The sequence below is a fragment of the Chaetodon trifascialis genome, chromosome 5 (genome assembly GCF_039877785.1).
Source record: "Chaetodon trifascialis isolate fChaTrf1 chromosome 5, fChaTrf1.hap1, whole genome shotgun sequence".
NCBI lineage: Eukaryota > Metazoa > Chordata > Actinopteri > Chaetodontiformes > Chaetodontidae > Chaetodon > Chaetodon trifascialis.
The window spans coordinates 21,427,624-21,451,108 of NC_092060.1; the positions used below are offsets into that span (position 1 = coordinate 21,427,624).

The window sequence follows — 23,485 nt, forward strand, 5'->3', positions numbered from 1 at the left end:
GGCACAACCAGACCTGCGGGTTGTTTGTGTGAATGGGTTCTGGTGTGGAACCCGAAGGCATTAAGCAAAGGTCACGTAGATGTTGTTACAGGTGAGTGGGTCGCAGTTGGTACAGCGCGTGTGTGTGTGGAGAGAGAGAGAGAGAGAGAGAGAGAATGTGCATATGTGCATCTATGGAGGAGGCGGCCATGGGAATGAGAGAGATGAGTTGATGACAATATGTCCTCTTAGTTGTCCTTGAGGGTTCGGAGATAGAGGCTCCAGTCAGGCGGAACTGGATGCCTGTCACTCACGGCGGAGTGGTGATGGCGGTGGAGGCGGGGGGTTGGGAAGTGCAGGGGACAAGGTGGCGCAGGGGCTGCACAGTGCACCGGTCTCCTGGGAGCCATAGGCAGCCCTGTGATAGATTGAGGTGGGCAGCAGCTTAGACAGTCTCACTGGCAAACATTGTGTCCTTTTGGTTTTAGTCCTCTTACCGTCCTCGCTGGTTTTAAAACACATAGGGACTCAAGCTTTGTTGAAAACAAGCCATATATTATGACATATTCACTGTATATGATACAGTTTATTTCATTATAGACAAAAAAAATCCTCCTCACATTCTATATGGCACTAATAATAATAATGATACATATACTTCTAATTTGCAACAGCAAGCACATTTCATAAGAAATGTAATGCTGCCCAGATTGTTTTCAATCAATATGATGACAAATATGTTGCCAGGTTGCAAAGTGTTGACACTGTAAAAAGTATTTCAGTTGTTTTTCTTATAATATCTGCTACTGCAATACACCATCAACACATAACAAACGACATAAAAGCATTTAATTGTTTGATTTAAACGACAGCTGGCCAAGGTTAGGAAAAGATCACTGCCATCCATCCGTAACCCATAACCAAAGTTCATCGCTGAAAGCATGTGTGTGAGTTGGGATACGAACCCCGGTCACTGATGTCATAATTCTGCAGCTACATTTCTTAGCAAATTGTAATTGGCAAAACTGATCAGTTGCATAGAAGTGTAGTTTCTAAGAGTTGCAAAGCCAGTCGAAAGCAAGTAAGTACTTGTGAGCAGTTTCTAATCTGCAGTCCTATTGTTGAAGTAAACTCAAACTACAAGTTCAGGGAAAGATCACGCTCATTACTACAGTGAAAAACACTTTTCACTGTCAGTAGATGGGATGTGAGCCACGACTGAACAGAGCCTTAACATTCAACAAAGCTCCTACCTGTATGACTATGATGGTTAATGTGGTTACACTACATCTGGCTGTAAACATCCATTATGTTCTTTCAGTAAATGATCAACACCATTGGTTTTCTATAGAGCCGCTATTTGCACGGCTGTAAGAGGTTTCTTGACTGAAGAAGGCCACCAGTTATCTGGTGAGAGCTGCGCCATTATTGAATGCTGCCTTTGCATTAATATTGATGTGATTTGACAGATTTATTTTGAATGGAATTCACATTAAACTGAAAATGTTGTGATGTTTGCTTGATATCGAATTTTCAAACAAGACAAGGCCTCTCAGTGATGGACTGGGGTCAAAAAACAGCCCTGGCATTTACGACAGACAGAGGCCCAATTTCTAAACTGAACAGCAGCCTCCGCTTCTGACAAAGCACATCAAAACCATACACGACACAGCAATGAGATGGGTTACAAGAATATGTTCTATTATAAAACAGATGAATTGATTTCAGCAGGTATAAAGCTGTGAAGGCAAAGATACCCAAAGCTTGTGTTATCCATGCTTGCCTTGAAAAATTATAAGTGGAGGAACGACTCGGCATGTGTGAGGTGCTGCAAAGGACGCAGTTTCCAGACTATAAAAGCGTTGACACCGCACACAATGCTAGTGAGAGCGGCTACAACACGCCAAGTTCAGCTGTATGAAATATAATTCATATGTGTTTGATATGTAATTTGAAATGGCATTAGGCTTTTTTAATTCCTCAACTTCAGCATCCCATCACAGCTTCTCTGTAGGTTAGCTACAATACAACCACCACAGCAGCTACAATGTTACACAACCTCACTAATTCAGGCTTACAATCATGTAGCCCAGTTAGAAGACATGAAAGGAATTGGCTTTTCCCTACAGCCCCATCAATCATATTGTCATATTGAATCCAGATTTTTCAGTCACTAGAACTTCCCATAACCACGAAGGCCTCCAAATTGTCCTGAGACATTCTGTTCCCTGATGATAACACACCTTATGTCAGTAAAATGTCTTTCATTTGACAGTCTAAAGTTGGGAAAAGATGTCAGGCTATTTTTTAAGAATCACATAAAAGGGCTGAATTAAAGTGTTTTTTGCTGAAATTACATGAATCTTTTTTATTTTTGAGCGGCCAGGCGGGCCATCTGGCAGCTCACCAGATACCCAGTCTGTCCCTGTGTACACCTTCAAATGTGCCTACTTAATGGTGGGTTAAAGGTTAAGTAAATAATAAAATTAATGTTGGCTAAAGTCCATTTAGCTGTTTCAGTTTCAGGGTCCTGGTGTGTTGCATGCTGGCTCACTGTCACACTGTCAGGACTAACTGGGACGCCTGAATAGAAGAGTCTTTGTTCATGTTGTTTAGTAACACCTGTGCTTTTTCTACTTTGAAAAAAGACCCATTTGTAATTTTCAGGTCACATATATATTTGTGAGAGACTGAGTCTGACTCCTTGATTAAAATTGTGTATTTAGTGCGTCTGAGGAACATAATTAAAATTATAGGCCCGCGCTTACAAATATGTCAATAAACCGTCAGCATCCGAGAACATTCATAACTGAGATTTAGTTGTTTCGTGAGTCTGTGCACCAGATCTGCCTGCCACTTCAGACTCAGAGCTTGTTTAAAACCCGTGTTTGAAACTTTGCTAATGGGCCGACCCATTTGTTCACACATCACAGATTGTGCCTTCAACTGGCTAAAAGTGACAGTGTGGTTTGCTTGTTCGAGAGCTGCTTTAAATAGACGGTGAATGCAAGATCGGAAGAAGCTGACATTTCTTAAAGTGTTTTTTAAGGAGATTCCTGAGTTGCACTGACAACAAAACTGCCGATAGTCATGCTGTCTGGGTGCTGAGTCACACAGAGTTTGATGTCGCCAGATGTCTCCTCTCTATTGTAGCGTGCCACTGTTGCATTGTTTGTGTAACGTCAAACCAGTGCAGACTTCAGACATTTAAGGTTTGTTTCATTGTCATTCATACAGCTTTTATCTGTGCCTCATTGTCCAGGATTTACATCTGTGAAGTACTATGACTGGCCAATATTTTGCAGTGAAATATGGCTCTGGCACAGTGATTTACAGAACTGAAAATGAGTGAAAAAAAAACCCCAAAATGCCTCTTTAATAAGGTTTGTCTCACAGGTATAAAGGGAATCATCTGACTTAAACTGAAAACAGCTGAGCATGGAAAAACAGAGTCAGCCGATCACCTCAGCTCTCTGTTTCCCTCATCTTTGCTGCTGGATCCTTGTCTTCAAGCAGCCTGCACCAGACTTATTTTTCAAAGCTCAAGTGTCCTCACATGAGCAGCCACATATCTAATGTCTGCTAATGCCTCCCAAGTACTCTGGTTGCACTCTGGTTGGCAGTGTTGTTTTTATTAAAGTTTCTCATTTTCTCAGGAGTTAAAATGGAAGCTCTCTGTCAGACACGCTGGAAATTGCCACTGCAGGTGTAACCTTTGCAAATACAAGCGAACACAGTTACTGCCACAATAATTAATCCTCCCCTAGAATAATGACGATTAAAGGTGCACACACACACACACACACACACACACACACACACACACACACACACACACACACACACACACACACACACACACACACACACACACACACACACACACACACACTGAAGTTTCAACAGAAACACAAGAAAATTACAGGTAATGAAAACAAACCTGAGAGGAGAATTCTAGGAAACATAATACATTAAGCTTAAGGGGAGAGCAGAGTGAGAGCAGCTTCCTATGGAGATATTACTAGAAAATGAGGATCCACAAGGGAAATAATTACAGCCAGTATAGATTTCCCAGCCAGAAACAGTGGTGGAGATGGCCCTCGCACATCTGAACACACGTGTATCTGTCAGACTCTCTGCGGTATGCATATTTGTGGATGTGTTTCCTCTTGCAAGGTGATTTTAAAATCTGAGAGGAAGAGAGGGGGAAGAAAGAGAGGGAGATCTGATTGTGTGGTGTCTTGAGACCGTGGGGATTATGCTTGTGGACACTGATTACCAAGCCTGTCAACTCCCAAGGCCTGGAGAATTTGGATAAATGAAGTAGGAATGCTCCCCGGCTGCCAAACACATGCAGACTGCTGTTTGGTGATGCCGGCTGAATACAGGCAGCTTGTTCTGGACAAACGCCAGCTTGGAAAATTCAATTTAGGAAATACTGGTCAGTCGCTAATGCGTCATCAGCTTAGTTGGTACAGGGTAGAATGAGCCCATTGGCAGTGCATGGGATCAGTCTCACTGAAGAGAACCTGACAGAATACAACATGGTGCAACATGTCACAAACAGTGGAAATACAGCAGGTGTGCACAGACCCCTCCTCATTTTATGACACTGCATCTATTTTTTGTTTGTTTGTTGGTTTCAGCGTCCTTGTCAATGAGCACACTGACATGCATATATATTGGAAAAGAAAATTATTTCACTCTGTAAATGGCTGCACAAACTGGTAAAAATTAAAAAAAAAAAAAAGGCAATCACTCCAAACACAAAACAAAAACAGTGCAATGGAAAACAACACAACATAAAATAAATCTGACTTTTATTTTTGTTCATTATTGTTTTAAAGCATTTTTTTAAACTGCAATACACATTTGTGGTTCCACTCCAAAACTAATTAATCCTCCTCTTTAACTGAAATTATCCCTTTTAACATCCACATTCATAAGAATAATTAGATCAGAAACTCAATAAAGTGATTCCCAACTGATCTGTAACATCATAATCTTTAATTGAAAAAAGGGATTTAAAAGGTATATAAATAAAAGAAACAAAGATACTGAACTTTCTGACAACCGTTTCCCTCCATTCTCTGCTCTCACTTCAGTCTTTCTCTAACCTTGACCAAAGTGTTGGTGCTGTCTTAACCACGAGGATGACTCAGGATGCGGGCTGTCAGAGTCCTGGGCTTTGTATGCCCGCCGTCCTCCCAGACTCAACTTAATAATGCCTTTTGTTTTTTGTTGCGTCTCTTCTTTCTGTGTACCATGCACCAGTGACGGAACGAAGTTCTGTCCCAGTGTATACTGGGTAGATGGAGAGGGAATGACAATGAATTCTGCCTTAATGTTGACCCTCACCACCTCCTACTGAGATGTATACAACAAGCTGTTAGCATGCATATTAGTAGCATACTGGCTCTATGTTAGTCATTATAAGTTTTTGCAGTTTTGCAAAAATGTTTTCAGAGTTGAGATTTGGGCCTGTGGTTGCAGCTCGTCATGCCCCCAGGCCCCCCTTGATCCACAATCACACAGACCACTGCAGCCAATATGTAGTGAGTATCGTATTTATTCAGGTAGACTCCATAAGACAACACGAATGGCCAGTGACAAACATTGAGATAGCAGTCTTCCTCCTCCTCTTCCTCCTCTTCCTCCTGGCTCTCTTCACTTGCAGTCACCTGCTCAGCTCTATAACCTCCTTCTCTGTCAGGTATACCAACAGTAGCTGCTAACATGGTCCATCTTTGATCTTAATGCACGTAGTTATTTTACCTTAAAGGTGGGCCGAGTCATTCTGTTCCATATCAAAGATTGTTGATATTTGCTGAGTTCAGCGAACATCTCTTCACCGTCCACTTGATGTCTGTTCTGTGTGTGTGTGGAAAAAAATCAGGGTTTTTATAAACAGCCCCGTTAATGGGAAACAAACACAACACTGTTCCAGCCAACCAGCAACAGGTGGCGCCGTGCTCGTGTACAGGACAGGGGGAAGGTGAGGGTGAGACTGGGGAGCGAGAGGGACACTAAACCTGGCATGTTAATGTGAAATTGCATTGTGAAGAAGGAGAAATAGCAACATCAACCGTCTTTCCCCAGAATATCTTTATTCTTCATTCTTCTATAAATCACACGTGAGCCTCAAACAGTAGCTTTAATCAGGTTTTTTCCTCCTTTTTCTCTAATTTGCCTTAAAATGATACTGGAAATCATTGCACGGAGTGGAAGAGGTAATGTTGATTTACATTAGTGATAAAGAGCTTTCATTCAGCGGCGGCTCAGGCCGGTAATGTCGTGACTGATACGGTCATGTGCTGCAGAGAAAATGCATTGCTTGAGTATACTTCAGTGTGAGCAGTCGGCTGGTAATGGAATACTTAATGGATCATTTAGTAGGCAGTGTGTAGTACATACTGATTGAGTATGTAGTATGCAGTATGTTAGTATGCGATTTCAATCACAGCCTGTCTGCCGTGGTACTGTGTCAGCAGTGGTTGCTATTAGCAACCAACTGACAGAACAGCTACTGTTACTTCCTGTGAAGGTGTCATGAACCTCGGTCACAGAAAAACCTGTGCTGGAAGTCGTCCGCATTTCAAGACAAGAACAAATGTCTATTTCATGTAATTCCATTTTTATTTTTAGTCAGTAAAATATGCCTAACTTTCAGATCAACAACCACACTAAGCTTTCTTGGAAGCAAACTCGGAGGAATCGTCCAAAATACAACAGCAAACATGTCGTCTCGACTTTTGTCTGGAAGCTGTATGCATGTGCCCAGTCAGTGTGTAATGAAAGGATGCAAAGTCAGGCTCTGGCTCTAAGTATAAGCATTTGTAAGGCACTGAAACATTTCTGCATTGTAATTAGCACCAGTCTTTTTTGTGGTTTTGTTATATGTGGAGGTAAATAGCTGCATGCAAGCAATTATGAACAGTGCCCAAGTTTCTTTTTATCTCCAGGAAGTTCTATCAATAGCACCAGCAAGCACCAATGCATGCTTTGACTGAAAAATCTGCTGAAGCTGGAATATTTACTCCTCACTAGACTGACATGAAAAATAACGTCAACGTATTTTGATCTCACTGAAATTTATGAATTTGCGTACTTGAGCCTGAACTCTGGCATTTTTGTGGTATGTTAATATGCATTTGGAAGCCATACAAAAATTGCAGTGAGAGTATGTGGTGTATGTAGCATTAAATGGAAAGCTAAAACTAGGTTGGCGTGGGGTTAAAGTGCTTTTGGGAATTCACCCAAGCAATTACTTTAAGCATCAATTTGATGCTAAAATGTTTTACAGCTGCCAATGCCAAAGGGCAGTTAAGGAAAACGCTGAGGTCATTAGCCTTTCAACAAATAAGCTAGAAAGTGTCAAGATGCAAAAGCTTAATGGAGCCATCTTCCTCAAGCACATTAACACTGTTAAAACAAACAGCTACTGGCATGTACTGCCCCTCCAAGCCGCCAGTTTTGTTGCTTGATAGTGTATTTTTCTCATTTTACAGCAGACCACTCGCAAACACGCCGCCACTCTCACATATTTCCAGTGGAGCTACGGTGGAGTCTAATGACACAAGCATGTATGACAACCAGTGGATAAGACATCAGTGATGACGGTCAGGCTTACAGGAGCAAAGAGCAAACACTAATTTCTCATCTCACCATTTTGCACCGATGTTCCATAATCACACAAATCAACTGTAGGAGAAAACGTATACAATTACCTGCCACTGGTTAAAAGAATGTAGATTTACCAAAGAGTGAATTACAACATTTCATCACAAAACACTCCTGAAGTGCATTAAACATCATACACCGATGATACTTCACAGACTAAGAGTAGACGAGGGTGGATTTTTCCTTTAAAGTGCAGCACACTGGAAAAATAAATTACTGTAAGTCCATCAAGAACCTCCTCGAAAAAAGTTGTTTATGTAGGCATAGTGGTGGTGAAAATGCTTGAGCTTCATGAGGTAATGGGTTTGAGTCCTAATCAGATTGGTATCAGTGTTGGGTGGTGCAGAAGGCCACCGGTCTGGCGATAATACACTTTGAGATATATGAACTCTTCTATTTAAGTTCTTTTACAGCAGGCCATGTAGATTTGTCCAAAGATTTTAAAGAAATAGCTCAACATTTTGGGAACTACACTTTTTTCATAGTTGAAGAGATGATCAGTCACACTCTCATGCTTGTACGCTAAATAAGTAGTTAAGAAAGTTTAGCATAAAGACTAGAAGCAGCGGGAAATACGTTTTATATATAAGGAGAAATACTATAGAAACAGTCGCAGCAAATAAATCTCTGTCTGCATTTCTGTTTTTGTCAGGATGAAACAACTAAGATACAGCGTGTTGAACAGTGAGCAGTGCTGGTAGGCATATCTTTGAACTCTGTGTCACCCCGCTTCAAGTCTTTGTGCTAAGCTAGGCTAATCACCCTCTAACTCTAGCTCCATATTAAATGCACCTAAGAGTGGTGTCAGTCTTTGGAAAGTTGGAAAGTGAGCATAGTTCCAAATTCTTCGCTTGGCTGTTGCCTTGTTGGTTCAGTGTGAACCAACTAGAGGTTAAAAATGTTTTCTCTTGAGCACTTTAGGCTAAAAAAAAACGTGGAGGGAAGAGGAAATAATACTGCTTTAAAAACAAAAAAACAGTTACCACATAAAAAGGTTGTTCAGGAGCAGTTCTTTGTCAGGAATAATGGAGCGTGGAGGTATCTGAGGGGTTGTGGAATAAATGGAGCATATTTGTGCAGTGTGGAATTTTGGCAGAACTCACCGACTATCATGCTTCTCCTGTTTTATTTTCATTGCTGAAATCAATTCACTGTGGAGCCTCTGAATCTTGAACGTAGCCTACCTTTCTCTTCTGTCAACCTACTCATACCTGAAAGGGGTGTAATGACCCACTTTCTCTCCTTGTCCCCCAGCGACTCCACCGCTTACCACGTTTGACCACCTTGCTGTGGTCGACTACAGTCTGCAGCTGCTGTTAATTTACAGGAGCACTGTGCACCTCTTTTCCAGCTCTGAAGCATATATGACTAATCACACCAGTCATTTTAAACAACTTGAGCTCTCTCTGGCAATAAATCACCTTGATACGTGCTACTGTGCTCGTAATAGAGCTGCGTTCAGGAGGGAGGCGAGCACGGGGAACTTTGGGAGTTGTTCGGTACTTTTGGTCAACACAGGGAGACATATTGTTGTTCGATGTGTTGCTTGTTTCTACAATCTCAATAAAAATCAAAGTGAAAACAACAAAGGGTTGTATTTTCTTTGTACAACAGCTTGGGGAATGTGTTGTTTCCTGGACTTTTTGCTTAAAGAGCTCATATTTTCCTCTCTTTTTAATGTTTTTTTTTTTTTTGCAGTTACAACTTTTACAAAATTCACAACACACAATCTTAGCATTATAAATATGCCATAGAGGTTTTTCAAGACACAAAGTTGCCTGTTCAAACAAATGTGACACAGACCCTACCCGGGCTGAAAATGAGATGTTGCTAAGTTACATTTAACCAATGTTTGATCTACTTTCAACATTTTATTTTCAAGTTCCAGCCAAACCCGAGATAAACTAGAAAGAAGAAATAGTGGCTTTCTTCTTCACCTCAATAACATGGATAAAAAAGGCCTTCCTACATGGCCAAGAGTGTAGTTTTTTATCTTCACCTGCCAACTGTAAGAGAGAACAGAGGGACCTCACAAGGCCTTTAAAGATGGCGTTAAACCACTTTTTTGGGACATGACAAACGATGTAGTCCTCCCCAAATTCCACAAGCTAACATATGTCTTCCACAGTATCAACAACCAGTAAAAAATGAAATGCCATTAAAAGGCCTGGGCTGTGATGGTGTCGTGCCATTTCTCTTTTATCCCTGTCATTGCATTGTTCCATTATTGCATCTTCCCTTTGTGCCTTTGCCTGCCTAGTAACCACTGTGCCAAGCTGAAGAACAATCTGCTCCTTGTCAGGAGTGCTGAATGAATCCTGTTGCTTATTGTTGAGGTGAACACGTTATTTGAATACGACCAATCTCCTGTAATAAAAGGCCCCGTTGTGGTTTATGAAATATTCATCAAAGGTATCCCCCGGAGACTCTGATGCATTCAGATGCATATCTCAGGATCTGAAACAGACTTCAACAGACAAAATATTGCAAACAGCCTCTGAACTATGGCAGACAGTCACAAGGTGGGTGACCTCTAGAGTGGATACGTCTCCTTGTCGCTCTGCTGGTTTTCAGCCATTCAGTCTCTTAATAAATCAACAAGAGCACACTCTGGGCTCCAGCAGCTAAGTGGCATTTAAGAAACAGCTTGTGAGAGCTGTAAGGCTGCAATTTGGATCATTTAGACGCAAGGTAATAATTTGGCCAGATGAACGGCATTAACAGCAACCGGAAAGTTTTTAAGCCACTAAAGCCACTAAAGAGAAAAAAGTCCAAGTAGCATTTTATTAAAAGTCAATGAAGGCTGAACTTCTGGTGGTTCAGAAGGACAAAAACGCTTTCCATTTGTTCAGGTTCACTCAATATTGGGGATGTGACACATTTAAATTCTCTGGCAATTTACCAACAGATGACAATAGATAGTTGCCTTGCTATTTATCAGTAGTGCGTGTACTGCATTTATCTGTGTGCCAACTTATGCATAAACAAATTGTGCTTGGAAAGCAATAAAAGCCAGCAGTCTACATTCAGCTTACAGTGAAAATGCCAAGATACTGTTTCTGCTACAAATACCAATAACAGCAGCTTCAGCAGACATCCGCGGCCAGGATGTCAGGATGATCAAAGTTGGATTCACTGCAACAAGAGCGCGACCACCTCTCTTCTTCATATCATAGCATTCCCAGAACAACATCCCCCCACCACCACCACTACTTCATCTCCACCTCATAACATATAGAACAAGCCTGTAACAAGGTAGACTGAACAATTCCTAACAGGGCTTCAGGTAGATGTACAGGCTCATAATTTCTCAAAAATTGTTTACACCATGCTGCTGCCTTGAAGACACAATAAAAGAGGGAGTGATAATCCTATGCAGAGACACTTTGCTATCACACTGGGACTCTGGGTACTGATGAGAAGCTCTTGGTCTGTTGCCATGGCCCCTGTGTGGGTTGCATGTCAGTGCTGGTCTTCTCTTCTTTTTAATAACATTGAAAAATACTTTGAAGACCCGCTGGGGAAACACAACACATTATGCTCCCAGTGGTGTGGGTCTGTGATTCTACAGCTTAACATTGTTTCATGCCACTGAAAAAAGAAGAAGCTCTGAAGCGTCATCATTTGACTCAGTTGTTCAGCACAATTTATTACCAAGCCCACGTGGTTCACCGTGGTCAGCCACTGATGAAAGACATGCAAATGAAGCACTTAGAAAGAGCAAATTACAGGAATGATTTTCAGGATTTTTGCAACTGGTTGGGACTTGAACATGAACACAAATGTGATTTTTTTTCAAATGTGAAATTAGCAGGTTGCCGCTCAGTGTTATGTTGTGCAAACAGTTTTATGTAATTATTCACATTAAACGGCCATCCTCGACTATTAGCCTATGTCACTTCCATTGACAACCTTTTTGTTTCCAGCTGGGAGCCCATACCCAAGATCCCGAGTTTAAAATTTTGTTTGTGATTAAGTCAAAACCCAAACTTGAACCCTGGGAACATCTGAATGACTCTGTCCAGGTTAGGTCGAGTGTTGGCAGCTGAAGCCACCCACTGACACCCAGCAGAGCTCCATTGGTGACATCAGCACTCTGTATGTGATTTGGTCACATGGTGTTTCCTTCCGAAACCTGTTATCCAGCATCTTCAAATGTATTTCTCTGATCCCACAGACGTCCTCAGATGTCTTCGGGGGCAAAATCGATGTTTGAATCCGACATTTGCACAGTCTGTTCCACTTAAGAAGGTGAGCAGAAAGGTCCAGTCTGGAAATATTGGATTTAATGTTGGTTTTGTCACTATGAGAATACCTAGAAATATTCCACCTGCTGGATAAGATAAGGTTTGCATGAGACCAAATTACCTACAGAGTAACGCACAAAGCCGAATTCTTTCCATTATGTTTACTCTATGTCTTTTCCATCCATGTGATTTCTTTGTTGTGACGCACTTTGAGCTGCACGTTACATGAAAAGTGCTATACATATCTAACTATCATCACAGGAAACAAAGTTTACTATTATGTGAACATGAAGTCTGAATAATACATGAAATGTTTATTTCATTTGCACCCCCAATCAATTTAGAACAAATAAAACAATGTGTTGAATAACTGTAAAGATTATATGATTATCACTGTGCTACTAAGATAATCACACCTTCACATAAAATTCGAGAGCATTTACATTTCTTTTCTTTGCACCGAAACTGCGAAACAGAAACAAGACATTCATAAGCAAAGTAAATCCGTCATCTGATAAACCACTGTTATAATGTAAATTAAGCGTAAATGGATTCAATCACAGAGGATCACGGGGTTAATTTAGGCAAAAGAACATACCTCAAGCAAGATTACATGAAAAGAGCTGAATATATATAAGGGGCGAGGATAGCGAACTATTCATCTTGCACATGCACAGATCTAAATGACAGACAGGATGTTCTTTCCATTATTAACGAATGCTTGTTGCAGATTTATAACGTACCTAAAATCACAATTACCACCTCCAGCTCTGCACCTTGTGTTTTGAATACGTGAATCTTTCTACGTGCAATTATCACAGCAGCAAATATAAGAAATAAAAAGAGTTTTTTCCTTTTTGTAACCTTATTAAAATGCAGTTTAATCATCCAGTGATTAATGCAATGCCATTTTAGAGGCATAAAACTTGCAAAGTCATATAGCGTGCCTTATGTTCAAACTCAAGTCCTGATAGACAGTGTAAAAATGTGCTTCTCAGCAGGAATAAATTTTGATATTAATATGTAGCGTATGACAGCAATGTTGTTAATTAAACCCTGCAACATTTCACCCAGGCTATTATTTGTTCCTGCCAGACAGCTAATGAGCCCCACATTATCTCAGCAAGAGACAAAAGCCCAGAGGACACACTGTACTTTAAGGAGTCTGAGACCCCTGGTGGAACCGGTTAGAAGAAAGCTGTGTTTCCAAAATGATGGGTCTGCGCTCACACCGGGGAGAGGAGCTGAAAAATCAAAACAACCATCGTCCTCCTCCTGCATTTAACATGAACTGGACCTTCTATTTCATCCATACACGTCGTAGGCGCTCATGCAGGCCGATGGGTCAGTCCTGCTGTCGTCACAAATACCAGGGGAAGGATTTTGACAAGCTTTATCACCATCAGCTGACAAAGTGTAGTACATTTTCTGGGCAAATGAGACGCAGCAGCGGAGCAGCAGCTGTCATCCATCATACTCGTGGTGATGAGTGCTGGATAACTACACATCCAGTATAAAAAAAAAAGAAATCACAAATACTTCAGAGCATTCAGATGCTTCAAAATATAAAGTATTTTAAATATCAAGTGGCTCTTTGGGCAACTGGACCATCAGAAATCATGACTGCATTGTATCAAACACAGAGACACAGACAAAGACACATAAGATGGAACTGCCATGATACACCAGCATCACTGACCCCATAGGGCACGTTGTTTTCAGACTGTTTGTCATGCCCCACCATTGGAAGCAGATTTTATGCCCCCCGTTGAGTAAATCAGCTGAATTTTTATCAACCAGTTACAATTTTTTGAAATTTGCAAAAATGCAAGTTAAACTTTGCCCAAACTGCCAGTGTTTTAAATACAAAGGACTCAAGACTCTCCCTCTGAGAGCAGGATGGGCTTCTTCTGACTGACATGTTTACTTAATGAGCATCGCCACTTTTCCATTCTTCACTGTCAAAAATCTGTCCATGTTGTACTTAACGTGTCATTTTTCCTTCTTAATAAATTTAGTGAAGCTTGACATCCTCACTGTTGTCTCTTTATCGTTCAAATTCAAAGTTTTTTTCTTGCAGTGCACTGCAATAGTAGTACTAAAAGGTCTCCTGTGGGGTTTTTGGCCACAAATGGTGCAATGGAGCAACTTTTGATGAGTGGGTGCTTGTTTTGTTGCACATGCACAGTGCTCCTTTTTTCAACCTGTCACATAATAAACTGGAGTGACTCCAGAACTGAGCCACAGAAGGTCATCCAAATGACTGCATTATCTAGTATGTTAACCCATCATCTTTAATTCTGTGACTTACAGATTCATAACTTCTGGAATGAATATCTCATCATTAATGAGGTTCATTACGGCTCTGAAAACTCAGCTGTCTCACTTACTTCGCTCATTTCCTGTGTAAACACTTGAAGTTTCACTGGATGAAAGATCTCCTTGGAAAAGTGTGTAATTTCTGCTGATTTTTCATGTTTATTTCACCAATCTAAAAAAAAAAAAAAAAAACCTTAACAGGCCTGGCAGGTCTGGATGTATGTCATTAAAATTAGCAAACATTCCAACTTTTAGAGTTGCTACAAGTTCTCATTTTCTCACATTCAAAAAAGGCTAATCAGCTAAGGTTATTTAATATGAAGTGTTAGACTGTGCAGCAGACAGAGACCTGCAGGGATGATTTAGATGCCGCATCGCTCCTCACATATTGAGCAAGGTGACTAATGGGGCAAACTCGCAAAAAGTCAATGCAACCATTTAATTGCTGACAGATATATAGCTTTGCACAGTGACACAGCCAGTTTTCAGAATAAAGATTTACTAATTTCTAAAATCAGGAACCACCAGAGTGTAGAGCAACACAACAGCAAAATATCTGATCTGCATCCTCAGATATGTTGAGAAACGACAGATGAACAGAGTGGCTCCAGTTTGCTGTTCACTTCTCCGCCCCAGCATTGTGGCTGTGAATGCACATCGGGGCTATAAACGGTGCAGACTTACTGGGAGAGTGAAAGTGGATGTGAAAGCTCAATCACATTCTAAATTGTACAACAGAGCAGAGAAGTCTACTTGGCAGTCACACTGGTGAGACAGGGAGGGGAGAGAACAGGAGCCTGGAAAAAAAAAAAAAAAAAAAAAGGCAAGCATTTGTGTCTGTTTACCCACAGCACTGTATATACAAAATGCTGCACATGAACTGCTGGTGGATTGGCAAAATGAAGCACTGGCAATTAAGATGGTGATTTTTCCTGCACCCATATTATTCTAGCTTCTACAAAGAGAATCACAGACACACTAAAATGCTGTATGGCAAGATAAATAACTCCCGGTGGGCTTTGCAGTGCTGTCACGCTCTCTGTAGCAGTCACCGTCCCAGAAGAAGGCAATGTGCCACAACCGCCATGAAGCCTTCCTACCTCAGGCACTCTACTGGCAACAATTTAAAACAACTTCTTTTGTTTTTCCCGGTCTGCATCCCCTCCCTCCTCCTGACTGTTCCCTGAGTAGAAGGCATAATGCATCATCTTAGGAGGGAGCCCACAGCGGCCTAATTTAACAGCCAGGGAGAAACACCAGTGGACACTGGCCTGCTAATGAATGAATGAGCCTGACGTGTAAAATCAGAAAAGATTACAGACTGAGGGCTAGGCCTCCCAAAAGGTCTTGGCAAACCAGCTGTTTAGATAAGCCCTGTTACCTCCCCAGAATAATAATTCCTCCACATGAGACTGAGTAAACAAACAGTGTGAGGAGAAGTTAGCACTGTCTTATTTTATTCCTGGAGACAAACTAGGAAGATAAAAAAAACATCAGCACGACAGCAGGATCATATCATGATCAAATCTTGTGCGTCCCTCCCCTCTTGCATGTTGACATCTGGACACTGAGGGGACTGTTGGGTATACACAGCCTATGAGCAATAAATAAACAAAGGGGGGCCCGGCCTTGAAAAGCCATACACCTGTGACCAGAGGAAAAGCAGCAGGCGCAGTAGTGTTCATTAAAGAAGCCACTCCTGACAGTGAGGCATTTAAGAGGCCATCAGGAGCGACAACTCAGCAGCTACCTTGGGACCGGAGAGGGAAAGGCATCAAGGTGAGCAATGCAATTTCAGCTTGAATAATGGAGCACTTTCCTCAGGTCTGACATTCATGTATTTCTCAGGCAGTTTTGCTCTACAGCCCAACAGCACCTGTGAGCTATTCAATGTTCCCCAGGAAAAAACGGTTTACAGTGTCTACAGGTTCACAATTACTGTCTGCACGGCTGCTGGTCTGCAGATAATCTCACTCAAAGTGGTTCATGAATTAAAAATAGCACTGAATACATCAAATCTAATGATATGAAAATTTAGATTTCGGATGCTGTGCGTTAAAGACGTAACGCAGAGCAGACATCAACATCTAGATTTTTATTCCTTTTTTTTTTTTTTTTTTCCTGAAACGGCTTTTAAAAATAATTTCGTCAAGGCAGATCATTCCAACTTTTCTGTTGGATTCACCAGCCAGATTCCATTTTCACGGAGTTGCTGATGTAAACTGGTAATAACAGAGGATTAATTTACAAGGAGGCAAAATCCCCCAGTGAGACTTGTGGCCCAGAACAATAATGAGCACATAGTAAACAGAAATTTGCCGTGAGCCAAAAGAGAATGCAGAGGCACCTAATCTACACACTGAAACACTGATGCAAACACAATCACATGCATACAAGCACAACCACGCCCTCACACACACACACACACACACACACACACACACACACACACACACACACACACACAGGCAGAGAAAATTACGGCAAAGTATCTTCCCCAGGCCTCTGTAACAACATATGTTTTCAGGTAATTAAAAGAAGATCCCAAGCGGTTATCATGTCATATTGAAATACAATGCGTAGAGCAAATTACCATTCTGTGGTTATTTATACAAAGGCGGGTGCACTGGGTCACGCTGCTTTGGTGAACTGCGAGGATAGACGAACTGTTCATGGCTGCAGTCATGCTGTGGTTTGGACTTCTAATTAGCACGCTAAGGTCAAAGCTCACGTGCAATGAGTTATATCCACAACCCTGGATTAAAAAAAAGTTGTGACGGTGTGTAAAACAGAAATAAAAGCAGAATGCCAACGTCATTTGACAACGAGCTGTGTTTACCGACGGGTTTTATGAAGTGTTCCTGAGCCCCTTTATACAATCATGTGTTTCACAAAGTGCTAAATGTGCCGCACCTATGAAGCGTTCCTCTAGTCTATTGACCACCCGCACTTTATTATTGTCATCGATGTTCCAAACAGGTGTTTTTGGAGCTTTCCACAGCTTTCCCGGGCTTTTGTTGCTCCTGTCCCAACATGTCTGAAACGTGTTGAAGTCAAACATTAAATCTATTGTCTTTGTGCTGTTTTCAGTTGAGTCTATGTCAAAAAGGATCAGCAAATGATCGCACACAGCGTCCCGACTTCTTTGGGGGATGGGGTTGTAGTATACTGTGTTCGTTTTTGAGGTGGGAAGCTGGTCTTGCACACTTTCAAAGCTCTTCTTTTCCACTGATCACCACTTTAATATGTTTTGAGCTCATTCTACAGTGTGATCATTAATAAATATGTAGTTTTTGAAGCCACTTTGCAATCAAATGTTTTTTTATTGCTTTGTACGTGGAGTTTTCTGCTGGGACACAAGAATACAAGCTTTTACCAACTGTCTAACTGAGAAATCACTTCTGTATGAACATTATGAATGTATGTGAAATGTAATAGTAAGAGCTTTACATTGGTGAAAGAGGATTAAGACATTTCAGTTTTCTGTACATCTCAGATATATTCCATACGTTCGAGCACTCTGACAGAAGCACTATACTTCAGCAGAATTTGACTTTGACTTGTCACCAGGATGCTCATCTTTGTGCTCAAATAAAAAACAACCCCCAACACAAGTGTTTTCTGCCATAAATGATGTGCTCTCCCTCTGGCTGTGGATACGGTGCTCTGCTGCCCAGAGTCTATACTAGTAGGTGCCAGACGCTGCTCAGGATTAGCTGGCGAGTCAAGAAGTGTCCTGCTGCGTTGCACCAAACACCCATTCATCAGACAAAGGTCTTGGCTGCCACATTGATGCAGGAGAACTAATCCATCAATCTATCTCTTTAACTTAAGAGTGGTCCCTTGATAGTATGCTGAGGATACCGTTCCCTATTTTTTTTTAACCGTCCTTCTGTGTCTGATGGAGCTACGTTCCCATCTGACAGACAGGTGATTTTCCTTTGAAGTGACTCCATCTCACTTGCAGATGTGGAGGCCAGAGAATGAGCCTCCCCCTCAAGACCCCATTAAAGCAAAACCAAGGGTCCATGGGTTTGATATTCATCGCCAGGGCAACCTCTACCATCAACACATTTTGTGCCACGTGAGAATGATCACAGCTTATTAAAGTGGAAATAATGACTGCTCTACCTCCGGCATGAAATATTTAACAAGGACAAAGGAGATGGCTCAAAGGTGAATCATATCTGTGTTGAAAGGAGAGCGTGTGGACGGTGCCATCTACACAGGAAGTGAAGATGAACCTTGGTTAACCTGAGCTCAGAAGAGACTTTCTGCAATTGAAATTTGTATCTAAATGGAAGCAGAAGCAGAAGAATAGTGGCATTCTGGATTAATGTTTATTAGCCGCAGCAAAGATGTTGTTATAACAGCAAGCAGCATCCTGCACGGTACATTTCCCTCTGTTCACCTCACGGCATTTACAGTACATACAAAGCAGACTTATTCAGTCAAGATTGAAATATATGTGCTCATTTTAACCATCATTTCATTATAATCATTTTCTCTTCACAGCGGTGCTCAGAACGTATAGAGCTTCCAATTTCTAGATGTGAGATTATTGATGTATTTTTCCCTCTAGCTTGGGTAAATTAGCTTTTTTGGCCCCTTGGGAAAATCAGGGGAAAGAAGCAGAGTGAAAATGTTCTCCATCAAGTGTGATTGAATTGGATTTTACAAGATGAATTGCCAGGACAAGAGTTTATCCCAATTACATTGCCAAGAGGTTTCAGTCCTGCTGTAGCCACTCCGGTCAGCAGCAATTAGGGTCAGCTTTGAGTTATCAGGATCCGTCATTGTGAGAAGATGTTTACAGTGTGAGCAGAAAGCAGATAAATGCAACAGGCAGACATTTGCAGCAGTAAAAAGCGGCTTGTGGTTCGGTCCAAGAATTCATGAAATTACAGATCTGACAGCCAAAACACGAGCAGAGCAAAACACAGCTGTCTTTTCCACAGCCCACACATCTTTTAATCTAGCAGAATACAATACAGACAGCAGAGACTGCTGTTGGCTCTTTGTGTGGCCGTCCATTTTCCTTACTCGAGTATTTTTTCTTTGATGCAACCTGTATGATTTGCTGATGTGGAGACTCAGTGTGTCTTTCATCTGTCTCTCATCAAGACCACACTTACCACAGACAGTGGCAATAAGACAGATGACTGGCAAACAATGAGCTGATGTTTAGGCTTACCTTCCCCAGACTGGGGCTCCACAGGTACCTCAGGCTGAAAACACAGAGAGCCAAAACGAGGAAGATCAGAGCCAGAACCAGAGCCACTCGCTGGTAGGCATGATACGTGGCCTTCTTCTCTTTGCCCACCTCAACCTGCACACAGTACAGGTTCAGTATTACATGATATATATCCAGATAACCAGAACAATATAACACACAGTCTAACTGATAAACAGTTATACAGTTGATTAATGAATAGCTCAACATTTAGGAAGTATGCTTTTTCACTTTCTTGTTAGCAGAGAAGATCAATATGTTATCTGCTAGCTTAGCAAGAAGACTGGAAACAGCTGTGTCATAAGCTAATAAATCTGCCTACTAGCAGCTCTAAATCTCATTAATTAACATGTTATGTGTGATTTGATTTAAGCAGCAGGTTGCGTTTTAAGTGTTCTCAAGCATAATCCTGAGCTTTCACCTTTAGCTGCACATGCAACAGAATCTGAGCATTATGATTGGACGCTTCTTGCTGAAATGAACCTTGGGAGTCCACGATGACTTCTCTCAGAAATGTTTTTGTACAGTATTCAAGAATTATGCATTTTCTAATGTAGTTGTTCATCTTTTGTACTGATGATTCAACCTGGAGAGTTTCATATCCATCCAAGCCAAAGTGTTCCAACTGTGAGTCATGTACTATAATTGTCTCTGGGCAAAATGAATGGGGCTTTAACATCCAGAACAAGGGTCATCTGACACAGTTCCTCCCACTTCACAGCTCTGTTAAACAGAGATATATAGCATGAGCGTCGTATCAATTTTCTTCCTTTGATTTTCCCTTTTTTCCAGCACTGCATTGAATCCACAGATGCCATTTGATTTGGTCACTCTGCAAAATGATGGCAAAAATCTAACCATCTCCAGCGAGTGCCACAGAAAGGTTACGTTCATTAAACTTTTCCTCAAATGAAAACTCTGCCCGCTGTAGTCAATTCCCCAAGCTTAAGGCCACAAATTAATAAAGACAGGCTTTTGTTCCGTCGCAGCTCCAGCAGGGACGAATGAAAGCTTCTCATTCACACTGGACCACTTTTGAAGGTCTCAGAGGACAACAGAAAAGCAGATATGTAAAAAAAAAAAAAAAAAAAGAAAACGCAAAAGAAAAAACTTCAATTAGCCAAATTGGTGTTGCTTATCTTCATGTCTTCTAAAATGATGATAAAGCAGCTTTGGCTTTGTATTGTGGCTGAGGTCGTTATAGTAGTTGAGCTGCAGTAGATTGGACATCACTTTAACATGCTGACTTTTGAAATAATGTGCAGCAATTATTTCTGAATAACAGCTGTATGATTTTTGTGACCTTTGGACTTGCGTTTTATCCAAAATAGTCCTAAGTAATACCATATATACTTCATATAACCGTTTTATTATCATCTTAAAAATGGTAGAATGATGTACAGGAGGAAATGCGATTTAGCAACAATGGCATACAGTCACACAGTGTGCTTGTTGAATATAGATTATATTTTGGATTTCTGGGAAATACATCAACAGCACGACTTTGAGGAAGGACAGAGCTAACATTCGTCAAGAAAACCCCCCTGAAAAAACTTTTCCATCAATGAATTCTGCAATTCTAACCATCTTTATTTGACATATTAGAGACAGTAGTCACCCAAAAAAAAAGAAAAGTGAGGCACATCAAAGTATTGTACATTCCTAAGGCGTGATGAAAACGAGAGGGATGCAATCAAAGAGCCAGAAATTCCTTACATTGTGAATTTCTCCGAGAGGAAAAAAAAGTGTCTGAAATCCTCTGCTCTCCAGTGGGAGGTTGCATAAGCAGTGGAAACTTAACTGGAGGACAAACCTCTCTCTGCCTGTGCTTTGAATATCAAACACTCAGAGGGAAAAGGTGGGATTGACAGACAGACAGACAGACAGACAGACAGACAGACAGACAGACAGACAGACAGACAGACAGACAGACAGACAGACATAAAGGCAGGGATGGAGACAGAGTGAGCAGTCTGAGTGTGCAGCACCCGCCAACTAGTGTTTAAGGGTTTAGGAGTTCAGAATCAGCCAGGCAATTCCTCTTGAGCTTTGTGAGGAAGAGTGCCTGGAGCCCCCTGCTGTTATCGTGCAAAGAGGAGCACTTCCTCAAGAAAACAACAGAAAAAAAAAAAAAAAACCCCACAGAAGTAGCCTACATAACCACCGAGCAGAGGCAGGGGTTTATCACACGGGGACACACTCATGGATGCATTTGAATTCCAGTGAAAACTGTTCAGAAAGCCACAGGTGATTTTTTAAAACCATAATCAACATCTATCCATCATTTACAGTGTACTCATGATGAGTACCACAGATGTCCTTACTTTGATGGACAGTCAAAGAGTTTTCACATACATACAAAAAGATAATAATACTGTGCTGTGAATGGCAGGGCAACAGGAATAAGCAATGCAACTAGTGAAGTATGAGAGGAGGAAGAAAGGATTTCAGAGCCCCCCCCCCCCCTTTCCTCAATAATAAAACCTCAATAAAGACAGTTCTTGGTTAATATTTGAATGCTGCTTGCATGTGAGAAGCAGGGATATTCTAGCTATAAAGCACAGGCAGGCAGGCAGCGGTTCAGGTGGGAGTGAATATAAGAGTGGAAATAAAGAAAGAAAGCCAAGGTGAAAAGCCAAAAGGAATTAGATGGAAAAATTACTATTCTGAGAAAAACTCCCATCACTCAGCAAGAGATCAAGCAGCTCTCCCTTTTGATTTAGAAAAAAAGGCCACACTTCTGACACATTTCACTTAAAGCTTACACTCTAATATCACAGGATACCCCCCCCCCCCCCCCTTTAAACTACCACGGCTGCCACCTGCACTTAATTTATGGTGCAGTAAAAGATTAAGAGTGCTCCTGTTTTCTTCTTCACAGTATTCAGAAAAACACTATTTTTTTCTCAGTTAATATGAATGCAGTCAATCAAACACAAAATTAACCAAAGCGGACTCACATCTTTCCACAGAATCTGTTGACTGCTGGACTGACTGCTAGCCTCCATGATGCAAACCCACAGGAGGAGTCTCTCTGACCGTCTTAGCTGGGGAAAATACTAACGCTCTGCGAGGGAAAGAGCCCCAGCTTCATACCATTGCTGTAATTTGGGAGTGTGCTGAAGGGGAGGGAAGTTTCAGATGGAGTGGAATTACTGAAACATTTGTGATACCCATTAAAAGGAAGGCAGATGTCTCTCCTGCCTGTCTGCCTGCTACTATTTCAAAGGTGGAATGCCACAAATGGATTGAGACAAACCCCCTGTTGAATGAATTACATACTGAATGAATGAAAATTGTGCAATGATTCAACTTTCAAAAGACTCCTGCTCGGAGGACACAAAGTTTGCATGTAGGAAAAAAAGATACCTACATATTGCAGAGTCTGATGTTATCAGGTATATTGTCTGAAGTATCAAAAAGAGTTCAAGCACCTTCTCTCTGCTTTTGTTCCTCAATCAGTCAGTCTGCACTCTCGACTACAAACAAGTACAATAAACAAGCCCTGAGACGACTGAACAGCAGCATAATGAAAGAGTCAATCATGTAAAATGAAAAGAATTTTGTGCACATAAAGAAGTGAAGGAGGAATGAAGCAAAGACTGTAATATGAGAATAGAAGTTTAAAGATCCCCTCCAGACATGTTTTAAGACATATAAAAATACTCCTTGAAATAATAAGTTGTGTCTGAAGTGGGTTTTCCATAAAAAAAAAAAGTTCAATTGTCTCATTTAAAAAAATTCTTGAAATTACACCCGCTGCCTCTCTCTCATTAAAAAACCCAGAGTCTCTGCTCATTTTTAAAGTTTAAATGCTGGATGCGAGATGTCACCTGATTCGCTGAAAAGTCCGTTCTCAGTGTAGCTTCCACATCACAGCTGCGTGAGCTGCATATAGGACCATTTTCCAGCTGTGACGTCACAGAATCCTGCTCCTACACGTACCTATTAAACTGAGATATGATTTTGGGAAACTTTGCCCCTTCAGCAGATGAATGAGAAAAAACTCAGCACATGCATCATTCTG

General features: G+C 41.2%; 1 protein-coding gene across 1 annotated transcript in view; it reads right to left on the reverse strand.

Annotated features, from left to right (window-relative positions):
• Positions 1–22,496, reverse strand: part of tnmd (tenomodulin) — a 43,827-nt gene extending 21,331 nt beyond the window's left edge. Inside the window, exons 1-2 of the mRNA XM_070963006.1 lie at positions 22,419–22,496; positions 19,420–19,554 (exon numbers count right to left, since the gene is read on the reverse strand). Of these exons, the coding sequence (XP_070819107.1) occupies positions 19,420–19,554; positions 22,419–22,466 (183 nt within the window). The 5' untranslated portion in view covers positions 22,467–22,496. The remainder of the gene's footprint in view (positions 1–19,419; positions 19,555–22,418) is intronic.
• Positions 22,497–23,485: the final 989 nt, after the last annotated feature.